General features: G+C 44.1%; 1 protein-coding gene across 8 annotated transcripts in view; it reads right to left on the bottom strand.

The window, feature by feature from the left end:
- Window positions 1-1,029: 1,029 nt before the first annotated feature.
- The window catches only part of SLC4A11 (solute carrier family 4 member 11), a 101,677-nt gene continuing 84,892 nt past the window's right edge, over window positions 1,030-17,814 (bottom strand). For all 8 annotated transcript variants that reach the window (XM_075148380.1, XM_075148381.1, XM_075148378.1 and 5 more), the window contains 3 exons: window positions 13,696-13,891; window positions 11,390-11,559; window positions 1,030-8,172 (listed from right to left, as the gene is read on the bottom strand). In XM_075148380.1, the coding sequence (XP_075004481.1) occupies window positions 8,109-8,172; window positions 11,390-11,559; window positions 13,696-13,891 (430 nt within the window). In that variant the 3' untranslated portion in view covers window positions 1,030-8,108. The remainder of the gene's footprint in view (window positions 8,173-11,389; window positions 11,560-13,695; window positions 13,892-17,814) is intronic.

The following is a 17,814-nucleotide window of genomic DNA, read 5'->3' as shown; positions in this document are numbered from 1 at the left end:
ACAAGACTGGTGCAGTAAACACAGCCTGAGCGCTCCTCCACTGCCCCAGGGACTGGCACATCTCAAAGGTCCCCATGCCAGGGCACCTCACATCCCCAAAACTGGAGGCTTCCCCTATACTCAACAGCCCTCTGAAGTTAACACTTCCCCCTTTTCCTAATAGCCTGTCTGTGTCTTTTTTTTTTTAAATATATATAAATATATAAAATATATATATAAGTTAAGAGGGTCAGCAACATTGCTTCTAGGGCAGTTAATGCTGATGGAGGCCAGAAGCAGCCCTCTGAGTGGAAGGTGAATCCCACAGGACATGGAGAGACACGGTGACTGGAGGCAAGGAGCAAGTTTGCAGACTCTGGCTCCTCTCAAATGATGCTACCAGACCCACACGGCTTGCGTTCACCTGCAAAAAGCCCCTTTTTTCTGCAAAAGTGAACTCCTCAAAGATGCTGATGGGCTAAAGGGAGCCGGAGGGCAACTATCCAAGCCTGGGTCCCACGGTAGGCAACCAGTGAATTTACTCCTCGGAGAAGTGCATCATTCTCAGGCTCCCATACAACACAAAATTCACTGGGTTTTGGGCTTACCTCTGGTTTGGATGATGCCAAGAAAGTAGAGCCACAAGGGCAGTGCTAGCCTGGTCCAGGTACTCTCAAGTGCACCGTATCAGGTAAAAGGTGCAGTTATTTCTTACACTTCCCCATTAAAGCATAAAGGAATCCCATTTTGGCTCCCCAGACTCCCCATGGCTAAGACAAGACATGTCCTTACGTTCACAGGTGAGATGCTCAGATTCTACAAGCGTTGGGGATTACAGAAGTATCTCAGCTACAGGGACCCCACCAGTCACCAGAGAAGTACGTACATCAGCACTAGGAGAGAAATCCAAGCAATGCTGGGAGCTTAAGGTTAAATAAAGGACACAGATTAGGCACAAAGTAGAAATATATAAACAGTATATTTCTTTTTATTGTTTTTAAATACAGAGTTTCCTTACACAATAAAGGAATTCCCTCTCCCTCCCCACCCCCCGCCCCAAGCAACTCTTATCAAAAGAAATCATTCACTGTAAAATCAACACTAGATAGAGGCATGCGCTTTAAGAGCAAATTTAGCAAGTGCAATATCTATAGGCCGTATCTCCCTAAATAGGAACACGTGCTTTCCCTCACTTAAAGTAGCGCCCCAGCAACCTCTGACAGAAACCTCCTGCTCACCAAATACAGAAACATTTAACCAGTTACGTGCTATGTGACATGCTGGAAAATAAACCCACCGCTGGTCTTCTCCCGGCATACTGCGGGCTGCCCGCTAGCCTTCGCCTGCGCAGGAACGGGATGCAGGATTTGAGATGAGCCGGCTCTGCCTCAGGAAGGTTCCTCCTCTTAAATCACCTCCTCGGAGCTTGTCCTGTATTTATACTCCAAGGAAAGCAGGAGGGGAAATGAGGGAGTATTTAAGATACAGCCCTGTCTCAGGTCGAGCAAGGGGAAGGGGGTTTGGTTTGCACTAAAGTTCAGGAGCGCGTACTCTGGAGAAGTAAGGGGTTTTTTTGTAAGACAATTCCTGTTTTCAGGGGTAACTTCTGTGTGGGAGCAAGGTACAACTTCACATCAATAAAGAGGACAGGGAGAACAGAGGGGCTAAACACTTCTGAAAATAACAGAGCACTAAGCCACCTTACTTATTAAATTAGAGCAGCTCCACCAAACGCGAGAGGCTAAAATCCTCAAAGGGTCAACAGCGCAATAAGCTTCTCGCTTTCCAGCGGCTGCTGGGCTTTGCAGCTGAATCGTGCTTTCTCCCCTGGGAATAGATCCACTTAGATCTGCTGGGCACTTCAGATCACAGCCCAGCACCTGCCGGGGGTGGACACATCCAATGCACATCCCAGCGGTCACAGCTTCCAGACATGGCCACTTAAAGCCAGGGTCCTAATTACACTTTGGCATCAGAAATCTTAGAGGTGGGAGGTAGCTGCTAACACCGGGGCAGGCAAAGGAAGCTCCGCAGTAAAGATGTGAATCACTTAAAAGCCTGTTTATGCAGGCTGGGACTCTGCTGGGGACGCAGCTTGAAATCAGTTGGCGCTGGTCCCAAATTTGAGAAGTTCAGAAATAGACGATGCTATAGATACACGCTTTAAGTAATAGAAAGGTGGCTAACAGCTCCCAAGGTAAGCAGTTCACGGAGACGAGGGTACACCGCATGAGCTCGGTCACGTCACTCGGATGTCAATCAACCACCTCCTGAAAAGAGATCACCTGCAAAACTGGAGATGCCATCTCTCATGGCACCAAGGGCTGCATCTTCTGCTCCAGCCACGTGCGGGAGAGACCAGCATGGCCATGTGACCCTGCCAGCGCTCATACGGACACTTGCAGATACCATCTAAATCATCCAATCACATGAAACTTGTCTAAATTCGATGCCTAGAAAAAGCGTGCTGAGACACCGATTGTTGCTGATAGGCAGAGTGAGAACTGATCTCAGCCCTTCAGCAAGCCTCCCGAGCACCGAAACTGATACTCCAGCTGTTGAATTTGATATCCTGATTTTCTGCAAAACCCTGATCACATAACAAACATTTTACTGGCAGACAGTTTTTTTTTTTTTTTTGCATGCTAAGAGCAAAAAGCCAGCATAGCTCAGGTCAAGAGGGAGAGAATTTAATTGCAAACTGTTTTTTCCAACTCTTTGCCATTTTGTTCACCTTTGGGGCTCCCACCTGCAGCTAAATGAGGGATATTGATAGCTTTTGCAGCAGCAAGTATTTGTCACACAGATGACCAACTGAGATGCCACATGCATCCCGTCTTCCGCTCCAAGAGCGGGCTTCAGCTCTCCAAGTAAGCAGCTCTTTGCAGCAGAGATGCAGATGGAGAGCAGAAGGCAGCATCTCCCCCAGGACAAGCTCTTAATATTTAATGCGACAGCAGAACAGTGCCAAGTGATCCAAGCTCATGCAGAGTTCTTTTACAAGGGAAAAGAAAGACACAGCCAAGGATTGTCTTAGTTTGAAAGGAAAACACACAAAAGCTGAAGAGGAAAGTGCTAATTTGTATTTCTAAAGCATGTACTCTGGCAACTCCCTCGTCTGTCTGCTCTTTACACAATATTGATGGTTTGCTCTTTGCAACCAGATCTGCAGCCAGTAGTGTAATGGACAGGGTTTGGTACTTAAACGACTTAATTAGATATGAAAACAATTAGAGAAAACTATTCTCTTCTAACATCCACAGGCCTCAGCACAGATAGAAAATGGGGCAAACCCATCCCATTATGTCCATTTAAGTTGTTTGGGAAGCTTGACAGATGAAAGGATGTTCCAGCCCAACTGGAACACTGTGCCATAAAGTAATCATCTAAAGAGATGCAGAAGACAGTGCAACTGTAGGACAATTATGACTCCTTCATAATTGCCTATTATGCAAAGCGAGCCCCAAGGGAGCAGCCGCTGCCATGCTGTTGCTCAGACACAGGCTCAAGTTCTCCAGAGAAAAATTCCCACTCGGCACTCCGGCAGCATTTCCACAGTGGGGATGCCAGAATCCACTTCCAGGGAAGGGCTGGGAAAAATGAGAGCTGGGTCAGGAGATGACAGAGAAAGTGGCTTGCACTGAAGTTTTGGGGGGACGGACACAAGAGATGAGCTTGAGCCAACCCTGGTTCTGCCCGTTAAGGTAGGCAGATACAGAACACAATGAAGAAAAGCTTGCTCAAGGAGCAATATGAGCATGTGCCAACAGATAGAGTAGATCCATGCTTAGTGGGACACAGACTGGAAAATGGTAGGTGCTTTTGGTGACATGGCACGTCTCAGGTCCCTTTTTTGTTGCTGAGAACTCCACCAAAAAACCCCTTCCCTCCCACCCCCAAGTGTTCTCCAGGTATATCCAGCTTTGGCCAACTTCATGTTTCTTCAAAGAGTGTCCACAGAACACAGTTCAGCAGCAGTTTCTGAAGCAGCAAAATATGATACGCAAAAGTTTACAAACAGTTTCAAGTCTTTTGGTACAGCTGGGGATATGGACCTTTTGGGGAGAATTGTTTGACCTACAGAACATGGAAACACGACCATCTACTGTGTTTGTTTTCAGAGCATCCCAGTTCACACAGGTCATCGGGAAGTGCGTATCATGTCCCACAGTTGTTGGGCTCATCTTGAAGCATTTCACCAGATGGCAGCTCTGAAGCAAACCAGTTGAATTCATTTACTCCATCCCCATCCTTTCGCAGCAATGCACTGATGCATATCCAAGTAGAGCTTAACATTTATTAATAGCTTCAAATGTTGACGCCAGAGAATCTGGGGATTGTTGCTAGTGAAGTTGTCAGATTCGCTTCCTAAGCAATCTAGAAAGTGCTATGCCGCCTGTTCAGCAGTCCATGTTTTCACCAACTTTCCTCAATTTACATGGAGAAACTCATCTATTTCCATACATAGCGCATCAACAGTATTTTTGAAGGCAACAAAATAAGTCTCAGACCAATGAAACTATTCAGGTATAAATCCAATTTTAATTGTCAAGCTAACTTCTAGCTCCTACATTCAATGCAAGGATCAAAAACAAGTTTGAGAGTAGAAGTTTATTCTATCCCCAGTTTCTGATCGTTTTGGCAGCTGTCAAAAGGTAACTTCCAAAATCCACTCGTTTCAGAAGCCTTTTTATTACCTTACGGTTCCAGGTGAACATCACGGACTCTCTTAACAGCTATCAACGTCTTTCAAACCCAGTTCTTTGGCAACAGTTATACATAGCATTGTGCGTATATAAAGAGCTTATAATAAAACTTCTTTTACATTCTAATTGTCTTAACCTTCACAGAAGTATTAAAGTGCTCAATCAACTCTGAACAAACTCTCTTTCCCTAGTTAGCCTACTTCCTGGAAACGCCTGCACTTAAGTCAGCAAAACCAGAAGCAAACAAGAAGAGAAAAGGTACTTGCATGAAAAAAAATCCTCTGCAGGATCATTACAACCCCTTACGAGCCAAGAGGCCTTGAGCCTCACATCTCCCTTCTACCCATATATTGAGACATGGGTCCAAATCCAGTCTGACCCAGCACAACTTCTTTTCCCGAGTTGTGCTGATTTGCCATCAGTCAATTCTTTGGCCCCGGACTTCTGTAGAAAGAAAACCCTGCAAAACAGAATCCTATTGACGCTACAAAGAAAATATGAACACTGAAGTCGTACTGGTAAAGCAACAGCACTAAAAGATATAAACAAGAGTTGTGAAGGATATTTAACCCCTCCCAAGCTATCTGGATTTTAAATGATCTCAGTTACCAACATCTGACACTATCTGAAACTGACGCTTTCAAAGAGGCTTTAAATGGGGACATTTTTGGTCGTTCTAAGTGGGGGGATGGAAGGTACATCTCAAAACTATTTCCTCTGGCAAGACCTGCATGCCAGTTCACCCCACCATGCTCTGCGCCGGAGGAAATTTCACCCAGGGCCTCTGCTCTTCCTCAAAGAGGACCAGAGCCACATTCCCTTGGGCACGTCCTCTCCTTCCTCCAGCCACAGCATCCACGGTATGATTTAAACCAGCCCACAGGGTGACTTCCTCCTGCCAAGAGCTGAGACACCAGAAATGCAACCCCAGGACATGCGTGTTTAATAGCTTACTCAACCACAGGATGACGCTTTTCATTTTACCTTTGGTTAAATCTTTTGACATCTGTGGGAAAAGCGTGTTATTTAAGCATCATCAGGCCTTTGCACTCCCTGTCTTACAACAGGTACTGAACTGTTTGCTGTCACCCGCTCTTTTTCTGTTGACTGAAGATCAGACACGCTTTTACCATCTCCGCCTTTGCACTGCCCCAAAATCCTGTTTGCCCCGTTTCTACACGTAGACCTTGGTAACAGCTACTAGCGATCTCACCATAGAAATGACTCAAAAGCTAAGAAATATTGACGAAGGTGGTCAGAAACCACGCACGTATTTATATCTGCTGTCACGCCACCTATCAGACATGGCATGAGTTACCCCTGCTACCCAAGACTGACTGAAAGCCAAATGCGTGGCATGACCCGCTTTGATGTACCGGGGTGGTCATCCTGACCGCGAGACTTCTCAGCTGTCCCACAAGAGTTGGTGCAACATGAAAGTCATGCTTTCAAAGGTCACACAATGCTGTTTGGTTTGCTAAGCTGAGGGCTTTCCCCTGCGATTACTCTGGGAGATATGAGCTATGGCCACGTTCTTGGGAACACTCTTACTGCTCTCCTCCATCAAGTATCAATACAAAGATGAAGGGTTTCATAAGAAAATAAAAATTTAGTTTTTCATACATGTCTTAAAGCTGTAGGCAGCTACATTAAGATGAAATACCATCTGATATTTAGTGCAAATACACCAAATCTTCAGTGGCTTGAGTCTGGCTTAGTTTCAGCATAGGAGCTTTTTACCCAATGCCTTCCTCCCCCATTACAGAGTTGGTCTTCCTCATCACGCAGAGGAACACCCAATCAGTAGGGCATGGTCTGATAAAAAAAACCCTCTGCACCATTTACTGGGCAAGCAATTGGTAAGAAACACTTCTCTGTGCTAATAATATATTTGCATTTCATTTTATATTACCCTTCTTCCCTCATTTCTGCTGTTTTGAAAGTTCGTATCTTCAGACGTCCACGTTTTTCTTAACACTTTACCTGTGATCTGTAGTGTGCGGCAAAGGGCAAGCACTGAACTAAAGGGCAGCTTGTTTCACAGTACTCCAAATAAGAAAACTGACCATAGTACAAGCAAAATTAAATAAACTGAAATATAAAAGACAGCAGAAGTTAGATTCATCCAGAAATATAATATAATGTCTGGGAGTGGGGAAAACTGGAGAGTAGCTACAAAACAGAAACAATGAAGTGACCAACAAATATTGATTAGGCGAAAGAGGAAAACTTTCATTGCATGCTGTACATTAAAAATAAATGCAAAATTCACATGTTGGAGCATCAAGATAGAATGATGAAGGTCTCAAACCATGGGAAGAAGAAAGCAAAGGAACACCTTGAATAAAGCAACACGTGAACAAAAACAGTAACTGAGCAGCTTCAAAAGGAAAAGAGTGACCATACCTCAAATGAGAAAAAGCAGCACTGAAGCAGAGAACAAGTATATGGTCAAGACATCACAGGTAACACTGTCTGCACAAAACACTTGATATTTTGAAAGAATCAGGCCTATTTGTATATCTATGCAAAATATATACACAAATCCATATGTATATATGTACACATAGGCACTACTGTACATATGTATATGCAATCATTAACACAACTGCCCTTTAACAAGTTTCAGCATCTGACTCTGGGTGCAAGCAAGAATGTTGCTGTTGTGCAAAACGACACTTCTGTGTTTGATTACTGAGAAGTAATGGCAGAAAGATCCGAAATAATTCCCAAATAGCTTAGACACAGATGCGGTTTCATCAACATCACCATGCGAGCCCAACCTCTGAACATTTCGAGCTCATTTGTAGGAATTAAGTATTCATCCAAAGTCGTGGATTGTATATCTGTTTCCAACCCTGCTAATCTGAAGAGATGGCCAGACATCTCTCCTGACATCAGTGGTTTAGCATGAGGCCATCCCACCCAGAATACCAATTTGGGAATACTGGATGCACAGGAAATTGAATTTAAAGGCCAGAACAGGACTGTCATTCTGTGAAAGAAGGGTCAGTTGCTGTCCTTATAGTGTTTTGGAAGAAAGGGATGTGGTGCATAAAAAAAGAGATTTCCCCCCACCCCTCAAACAAGGGAACACATGACAACTCTGAGAACGCATGCTCCAACCGTACGGACATGCTCATCTTTGGGGTTTCCAGTTTTGGGATGTGGAAAGTAGCATTTCCATAAAGCTTGCTTGCCTCACAGCTCCAAAGAGCATCGGCCTCCCGAGTCCAAGGCTGTTTTGGTCTGTCACTTCAACGCTCAATTGGTCTTTGATATGTGTGCATTACCAATGCCATATTAGAGCAGAAAGAAAGTGGTGAAAGAAAGAACTGCAGATAGATTGTTCTACGCCTCGGCAAATCTGCCTTTCAACTCCAAAAAAGCTGTCCTCACTGCTCCGTGTGCGGAGGACCCCGTTTAATGCTCTGCATCCATAGCATCCAAGTACTTGGCTTCGATGATCCTAGGGAGCAGGTTATACCTAAGATTGAACCAGAGAGATAGCATTAGTGCCTGTTTATTGTCGTATAACGTTTTGTTTGTCTGTCACGAGACAGACTCTGTCCTGAGTTGAGTTTGTCCACGGCCACGCATACAACAGATTCACCCAGCTAAAGGGGAGAAGTAAAAACAACCAATCCTGCAAGCAAATACAGCTTTTATAGGAATAACGGTGCAGAGCTCCTCCTAGAAGCCTCCTCATTTCACTTGAAGAGGAAAGATCATCCTTAAGGAAAAAATCTCTTTTAGAGCACTCTCTCACCACAAAGTCTTAAAGTTGCCAAAAATGTACCCTCACCTGACCCACAGCTATGCTCCTGGTTACTGCTGGGGAGGCAGGCAATAGCTTCCTGCTGCCTCCAGTTTGCTAGTGGATGGGTTACTTTACTAAGAATCACCATTTATTTCTAGTTTCTCCTTTCTTCACCACTTTCCCAACACACAAACCCCACCTGCTGCAGCCTTACACTCATTACAACACTATCAACACCAGGCACTGAGAGCTCACAGGAGAAACCCTCCTCTCAATTTACAGGGCTGGCTCAAAGACCTGCAAGACCAAGTACCCCAGCTCACTCCTTTAAGCTCTCCCACAAAGCAGCTTTAATAGACAACCCAGAAACTTTGGTCTTTAGAGAAGCACTAAGTCTATCAGCAAGACTTGAGACCATGGCAAGAGGCTAAGAAGGGCCGTGACATTCATTCCTCCAGCTGCTGGTAAGACTCAATCCCTATCCGGTGTCTGGATTCTCCATTGGATCACGGAGACAGCGATTCCCTTACTTTTGAGGTTTGTTTTTTTTTTAATTTGTTTGTTTGCAAGAACATCCTCATGAATTAAACTATTTGGGTGAGAAAGGCAAGGCACTGTAATATGTGATGAAGTTGCTCTCATTAAATCCTACTGCATATTTGGTTTGACACTTTTCCTTGCTTAACAAGGAAGCTATTCTTCAGCTGTTAAAATAAAGCACAAAGCACTAGGAAAGCCAGTTTAAAGACTTGGAAGGGCCTTTTCCACAGCATGCAAGAGATCCCAAACAGCACTTACTGCTGAGACGTACCAGGATCTGCTTAAATAGACCTGTCATGAAACAAAATGTTTGAGAGCTGTGGGAGCACAGATAAGCATCACAGAGAACTTGGAAAGAAGATTCTTCCTCTCTGAGCAATCTTAACCTCAGTACTCCTCAGGGCAGGGATTAGAGCGTAACCAAAAACTAGTCATCCCAAAGTTTTGAATCAAAGCCAGGAACTGGGGATACCTAAAGAGATCACATGTTCTCCCAACAGGCTGTTCTCCACTGCAATAATGAGAAGCCATTGAAATCCATTATCTTTCACATTAACACTACACCCGTGGAGAAAGATGGTCCTTCATCACTGACAATGCAAATCATGCGTCTAATGCTGTCGGACAGATGGAAGTATGGCTTCGAGACAGACAAGTAACATGGCTGGTTTTCTGGATGGGACACTGAGCCATGACTCACTCATCTGGGTTTGACTCTTGACTTTGACCTCTGGCTACTCTCCCATCTCCTCTTCCTCCCTTCACTTCGGGGGGGGGGGGGGGGAAGAAAATATATTTAATTTCTTCTACTCTGTCTCATCTATTTAGAGTGCCAAATCTTTGTGAAAAAGTCATTGTTAACTACAGAGCTCACACATCATGGTGCTGCCTTCTCGGCTGGAGCCCACAGAAACTACATGAAGGCAAAAGAAATCAAAGGAAAGCCAAGGGCAAATTTCTGTATTGTACTAGGTAGCACCATGTTCCTCTCAGCAGCAGGGCTGATTATCCAGCTACTAGAAAAAGCTGCTCTGGAAACAGAAGCGAGGTAGCAACAGAGCTAGTACGGGATGACAATATCTTATGTACTCAAAAGAAGATATATTTGCACCACTAAATTACCTAGCTCTTATTACAAAATCAGGTTCCTTGACACAGCAGTCTCTCTACACTAATTTAGCTTATTACACTACGTCCAATACTTGAATGTTTGGCAAAGAGTGTCCCACGTTTTCTTTTCTGTACTGAGCTGCTCTGTGCGGAGACTTGCAATTCCCACAAGAGTCAATCATCCAGCACTGCACACAGTTGAAGTATTTACCAGCCACTTAACCAGTCATCCAAAGTGACGCCTGTGTGAAGGGTGGGTGAGAGATTCTTACCATAGGAACAATAATTTCAGTGTTTTCCAAGACTATCTTTAAAAATGCAGCTCAAATAGCTCTATCCTGATCCTGTTTGAAAGCCATGGTAGTTTTGACATTTGCTTTTGTTTTAGAAAGAACTGGACCCATCTTTATCACTCAAGGAAAACACCACAATAGCTGCCTTGGCAGATTATCACATCGGTAGCCCTGAACTTTGAGATCAGACAGAAAATCTGAGACTGCAAGCTCAAAGACAACCAGATATCGCTGGATGCCATGCTTGCCTAAAAATAATCAAGTGGACTAGAAACAGATCTGTTCCTTCCAAGATCTTATTATGGCTTCTCATTATATCCAAAGGATGGAGAGCATGAATGATTTAACTGGAGAATGATGGGCAGTCACTGTTAACGAACATTAAGGAAGAAATTAGTTAAATTTCTCAATGATTCTCTCTCAAGACTGCAAGATATTGTGGGGTCCTCCCCGTTTTAAAGATACATTTTAAGACTAAAAAGACAGTGGACCAGTTGGACCTAACTGATCATTGGCAATGGCATTCAGCAGTGCAGGTGGTCTGTAAGGTCATCGCAGCACTGGATAAGAGATAAGGATTCCTCTTAGGAAATGTTTCTAGCTCTGCTCTGAGCACAAGCCTTAGGAAATCAAATTGCAAAGCAATAAGGAACATTATCAAATCCCTAGAGGGAAGGTTCAGACTACAGCTTCTCAGGAAGATGAGGCATCTCACAGGCACTGAAAAAGGAGACTTGTCTCTCTGCTAGCTGAAGAAGAGTACCTGCCAGCCCAGAACCCTTTGCACAACATTCAGCAACTGTGAAATCACAGACTCTCAGCTCTATTCCTCCTCAAGCCTGAGCAGCTGGTGAAGAAGAGGTCACCATCACCCACTTCCAGGATCTGGCTACTCAGCAAAGTACCAGCGGCCCTTCTAGACCACTCAGACTTCCCGCAGTCCAAGCCTGAAGACAAAAGGCATGGGAGACAGGAAAAAAAAAGGCAGCCAAGCTTCATACCTGATTGGGATCATCCCTATCATGATGAGCGGGAAGATCATCTTCATGTAGGGCAACGGTGACATGCCAAAACCACAGAGGATAAGGAGCTGCAGGACCTGCAAGCCCGTGAAATAGTGGATCTTCCTCTGGGGCACTCTGCGGATGTAATGTGTCGGAGGATAAGCAGTCTGGGAAGAGAAGAATGACACGTTAGACATGCAGAGACCTAGACTTGCAACTGCAGAATGTGGCACCGGCTTTTGAACACAAGGGTTTTAAGGAAATCATTAATTTACACACACAGAGTGCATCAACATCAGAGTCCTTAACAGGTTCAACAGCTGAACGCAGGATTTGTAGGGTTAAAGCAAGTGTCTTAAACCACAGCATTGGCAGCAACACACAGAAGATGACTGGGCACTAGAAACCTGGAGAAGAAAAGACACACCACACAGCTAAGATTGCCTTTGGGAGCATCTGGAGTGCAATAAAATATCTTGATAAGTACAGTAATGAGATTCCCCTGAGTAGGATTATCAGGGCTTTGCAGCAACATGTGAAGTGCCTGTGGGGGTGGGCAGGGGGGTGACGGTAAGCAGATGCATTCGGGTGGTGTTACTGCTGGATGGTTTCTCCACCTGAAACCCAGCTCCTCATTATTTTATAGCCTTCTGTTCTCTGCTGATCAGACTCCATGCTTGCCCCTGGTGGTCCCGTTTCTTGGCTGAACCCCAGCAGGGGAAGACCAGGAGATGAGATTGGGGAGGTGTAGGAAGAGGCTGTACTCAGACTGCAGTGATTTTCTCAACTCATAAGCTATTCATTTTTGAGAAAGAAGGGAAAAAAGTGACATTAATAGGCTAAATATCGCTCGTGGTTTCTTTTGACAGTTACTTGCTCATGTCTGAGCACAGGCTTTGACTCACTGTCTATACATCAATGAAGAGTATGAGCGACTGTCTGCTGGCACCGATACAGACTCAATGGATTTCAGATTGTGCCATGACTCATTAAAAGGTTTCCAAAAAAGGGAGATCTCCATATTTGAGAATACTTTTAATTTTCCAAACCAAAGCTTGGAAAATTCCACATGTGATTTGTACTAAATCCAGAAGTAATATTCCACATACATCAGTAACTATTCAATCCTCATTCAAAAATTGATATGACAAATGTAATCTTTACCCGGATTTCACAGTTTTAACCTCTATTAGAGATTAGCAGAGATGCAGAGCCAAATGTTGGGCTTATTAAGCCCTTGACCCTTGTTACATAAGATAAGGTGAGCAGGAGACTCGCCATTGCTCCCAGGTACTGCCTACACTGCAAGCTAACACCTTCTTAGCACTTGTAATAGAGATGGCTTGAAAACCCATCTTCCAGGTTCGTTTTCGTCCCACATCAGAAGGGTTTCAATAATGCAAGTAATTTAATTTTGAGTTTAAAATCCTACCTCGTGGTATTTCACACAAGTCAAAATGAAAGTGTAAAATATAGCAAAAAAATTACCTGTTCTGAAGCTTTCTTAGAGAAATCAAAGATTACAATTTACTGACATTATGCTTGTGCTTTTAAATTTTTTTTTATTTTAAGATGCACGTAGTCTGCAGCTGACAGACGTCACAGTGGGTTTTTAAAACTTACAAACACTCTATATTCAGTGAGCAACAGTCTGTGCAACTGTTTTTAAAAAGGCATTGTTTGAATGTATTTTTGATTTGCACTCTACACAGTTTAGGGGGTGTCTTCACTGGCAGCAGCTATCCTGGCTCCATTCATGCACTCATTTTTGCCTTCTGGAGATAGGGGCTCCAGAGCAATTCTTAGCCTGAAAAGAGGACGACTATATCCGAGACATCGCTCTGAACATGAAAAAGCTCAAACACTTTTGTGGCAGGGAAATGCAGAAAGCAATTTATGCAAAACTTGACAGACAGACAAGATGCACTGCAATTCTGTGAACAATTCAGCTACCACCTTTTTTTAACCCAACAACAACCGTGCCACTTTTGGTGTTTGACACTGCATTATTCTCCCACTCATTTGTCCGCTTTAATGGAAAAGACTTCTCTTGCTCACGTCTCAGTGGCAGCTAGGCTAAACAAGAGACCAAGTTTCAATCCCTCTTTGCAGAGAAGGGTGAAAGGGATATGCAAAGAGCAGGTTGGAGCTGGAAATCCACCTCCTGAGAGCATGAGTTTTGGGGGTAACCCCATTCCCAACACCAGCAGCTTTCCGTGTTAGCTCCTGGCACAGTTTGGTGCTAAGGTTGTAAATACGATTTCCTTCTCTGTTCCACCAGGCTGGTGCCCCAGTCTGTGTACCTGTTCTTTAAGCAGGAGAGCCACCCTTTCGAAGAGCTGGTTCCCATCAATGGAGGTCAATGCGATGTACAGGAAGAGGCCATAGAGGACCGGCTTTGGGATCCACTGGAGAGGGAAAGGAAGGAGCAGGAGCGAGAGGCCAACCAAGAAGTTTGCCACTAGACTTGTCAGTCGGGTCTCCTTCACGCTCACGATCCTGAAAGCAAGAAAACAGGGATTAGGGGAGTGGGATAATATCCCAGTATTCACGTAAGCTTATGGCTGGGGCTCACTACTCTGCGTAGGTGCAGGACACGTGCCGCTCGGGAAAGGGAAACTCATCTCCACTGCACTGAGATCAGCACTTCTGGCCCCATGCTAACACTGAGAAGGCAGAGCTCTGCTGGATCCAGGCCAAGCACTTAATCCACAGCTCAGAGCAGCTGGAAAAATGCCAAATTCCCCTTCTGAAATGCTCCACAGATCCTATCCTGAACTAAATTGCCCTCTAAACTAATTCTGTTTAGCACATTGCACAAAAAAAAAAAGACCACCAAACAAAAAAAACAAGGCAAGAATCCTCTTTCTGGGCAGTAATCCTTTCCTTGATTTAGCCAGTGCATATGCAATTGGCTTTTATCCAAAAGAAAACTCATTGACTTCTACAGGAACTAATGAACCTCTTGTAAAAAAAAAAGTCTGCACTCTTGACTGCGAGTCAGCATTTTTGATGTATATGAGGATCTCCTTGTTTATATGGAAGGGAAAGCTGAGAGCACTACGCAGGGAGCTAGAAACTTAATTCTGCTGTGGATAATAGCAGTTGCACTGCAGATTGCCTATTACCATGCATAACATGTAATTAATTAATGCAAATTTTCCAGAGGTGACAGACCACAGACTGATTTTTTTTTTTTTTTTTAAGGGGGGGAAACACTGACAGGAAAGCATGCAGCAACTTTCAGAGCCTATTTGGGAGGTGAGGGGAAGTTGCTTTGTTTTCTTTTCACTTCAACTAAACCTGTGAGCATCTCCTTCTAATTTGAAAAAAAAAAAAAATTACCAGAAACAATAGGAGGAAAGAAAACCCTCATCTTTCAAGACTACTTATAAATAGAGAAAAGAGGGATTCTTAACGCAACTTTTTTGCAGAAGATAAATCCACCAATTCAGTGGATAAGCTAGTGAGTAAATTCCCCTATTATATCAGGAGAAATTCTTGTCCATAGGCTGTTTTGGTGTCATCTAGTGGCCTCATTCCCTGGATGCGAGACCTCATATTCCGAATTAACCCTGTACACAAACAACTCTGAAGATTAACACAAGAGCCAGCCACAAGATGTATCAAAACATATTTCCCTCTGTCACATATGCACTGCTGAGACTTCATAATCCCTTCTGTCCCAAAGAAGATTGCTTCCCAGCGAATTCTTTCAATATTAAGTTTTTGAGAGTCTTGCTTATAAGTAAGGTCAGGTTGAACTTCAACTCTGTTTATATCTTCAAGAGCATAATGAAGCTGTGGGGATGAAGGAACCTTCCACACTTGTATTTAGAGAGAGAGGGAAAGAGTAACAGCCTAAGGCTTGCTCTCAGGATTTGGGGAACATGGCAGAATTAACATGAACGGTCATGAGACCTAAGGAACAACAGAGATCACAAACAGTACACAAAGTCCTGAGGACAGCACTTGAATTCCTTGGTGAGTAATGGGGCAGATCATACATATTATCGAGAACGCACAAGAGAGGATGCACAGAAGAGCCACAGGAGGCGTTAACCTTTAAGTAACCTCCCCCCTCCCCTGGCTAGGTTTAAACAGCAGAAACCACAGCTTTCTTCCTTCCAAACAGATTTTATTCAGATCCTCTTGCAAGTCTCCTATGTCAAGAGGTCCCTGCCAATGCCTAGAGAAGCCGGGGGAGAGTAGAGCACTTCTCTCCACTCTGTTAGCTGCAGACTGCTCTTGCCAGCTCTGGAAGAACTAGGACATCACCCAGGCGGATATAGTTTGGCACCCTTTTCACTGCCTCCAGGTCTGCATCATCACAGAACAGAAGTCTTGGAGGTGACAGAGCCAAGCATCTTAAAGTGCAACTGAGAGAGCTAATTCAGCATAATTTGATAGTCCTATAAGGAGCGGTCAGACTATTTCAGAGCTACCAGAACCACTACGAACCTCTCGAGTGGCCCAGTAAAGCAGGAGTGAAAGGATGCACTAACTGATTTAGCCTCATCCAGCTACAGCAAGAGTTCCCCTGGCTACAGAGGAAGCGTTTCTGCTATTTCAGGCAAAGATCTAACCCACTGTTGGGGATGCTCATGACCTGCAAGTGTCAGTCTGAGCACAAGTCTGCTAGGTTCCTTGCAAGTGAAGTCATGCAAACCAAAGAGCTCAGGTTCAAAATTAGATACGAAGCCACGACATTTCAATCAGATGCAAGCCTGCAAGTACAAGAACAGCTCACAGTAGCAGCCCTTTGGTAATGGATTTTTGAAGTTCATGAAATTTTCTGCCTGTCATCTCTTGGGGATGCAGCAATCACAGCACTGAAGAGTCTTTGATCGCATACAAGATGTACTGCAACTACTATTGTCAGCTCCTGCCAATGCCATTTATTAAAGCAGTTTGGAATTTCTTATCAGAAGATAGTTAAAATTGCTCATAATTGACTAAACTTAATATCTTTAAAGCTGAAGTTCCCAGCTTCAAATTGGTCCTTTGCCAATTCTAGCACCTTTCTTATTTCCAGGGTAAGGACATCAAGAACAGTCACATTAAGTCAATAGAAGAAATCCAGTAATTTGCATGTGGTTCAGAATCTGGTTTGGTCCTTGAGGAAACAGCTCCAGAAAGCCTGTGCTGCAATGGAAATGAAGTAATTAATGGAGATAAAAGAGCATAATCCAGGCTCATTTCCCCAGAATCCTTTAAATATGGCTAGCACAAGATTAGCCATTCCCAACCTCCTCCATGAGTAAAGAGAGCCTATTTGCAGATTCTCACATGAAACTCAAGTGGTTACCCTACAGGGGAGAAGAAAATTTTGCTTTCATTGTGACAGATCTTTAGTCTTGTTTGTATCATCATCCTCACTGAGAGCTTTCACTTGAGTGCAGGAAAGAAGCCTGCCAAGGGAGCCAGCGCCGAAAGAACTCCTGATTTTCTAATTGAGCTTCAGTATGTTTCTTTTTCAGAGCTGACCAAGAGAAAAAAGAAAAAACAATGACAACATTGCTCAGAGAACAAAAAGCTTCAATCTCAAATAGAGTTGAAATAACCAGGACATCCTCGTTCCCTTCTTCGCTCCCAATATCCAGCTGACAGCACTCATTTACGTACCGATTTGCCTCCAGCAGAGGAACAGCAGCGTTGAGAGGGAACACGCTTAGCGAGATCAGGGCACCCCCCTCTGTCCTTTTTAGGATAATCACTGGAGCCGTATCTAGGTTAGCATGGCTGAAGAGGACTCTCCCATGCTCTTTTAGGGCACTGGGTGAAGGAGTAGAGGACAAGGGCAGAAGGTAGTCCTCAATTCAGGCTGGAAACTGGACTTTGTCAGGGAGAAGCCAGAGTGCAGAACAAAGACAGTAGGCAGCAAAACAGGAAAAAAGCCACCAGGTATTAAAATTGACAACAGAAGACACAGGAGGGAGGCTTGGCACATGGGTTTCAAAGTGTAGATTCTGCATCTCACAAAGAAACAGAGAGCAGGGGTATCCCAGAGCAGACCATGGACACCAGGAGCAAGGGCATGGATTAAAACTCTACAGAACTCAAATTACAAAGTTGCTTTTTTTGAAATATGGTTTAGCGTTTATTCAAGACAGATATACTTGTGGGAACAACTAATACCAACATGTACTAATGGGAATACCAGCCCAAGGGACTGATTTCTCAGCAAAGGTCTGTAAAAGCGTTGCATGAAGCGGCAGGACTCAGCAATTTCCAGATGTGGAAGGTAAAATCTGTCTATCACTGACTCAAAAAGCAGCTGTGTCAGGTTGGGCTGGGCCAGCTGGCACCAAGAACAGCATGAAGGCAAGACTGAAATTAAAAGACAGACCCGCTCCACCCCCCAAAGTAAATGACCACTTAGCCTCACTTTTGATAAGTGGCAACTCTGAAAATGGAAACCA

Source organism: Calonectris borealis, chromosome 4, assembly GCF_964195595.1.
Source record: "Calonectris borealis chromosome 4, bCalBor7.hap1.2, whole genome shotgun sequence".
In the NCBI taxonomy this organism is placed as follows: domain Eukaryota; kingdom Metazoa; phylum Chordata; class Aves; order Procellariiformes; family Procellariidae; genus Calonectris; species Calonectris borealis.
The sequence above is the reverse complement of the archived record's forward strand: the minus strand, read 5'-3'. Positions and strand labels throughout refer to the sequence as shown.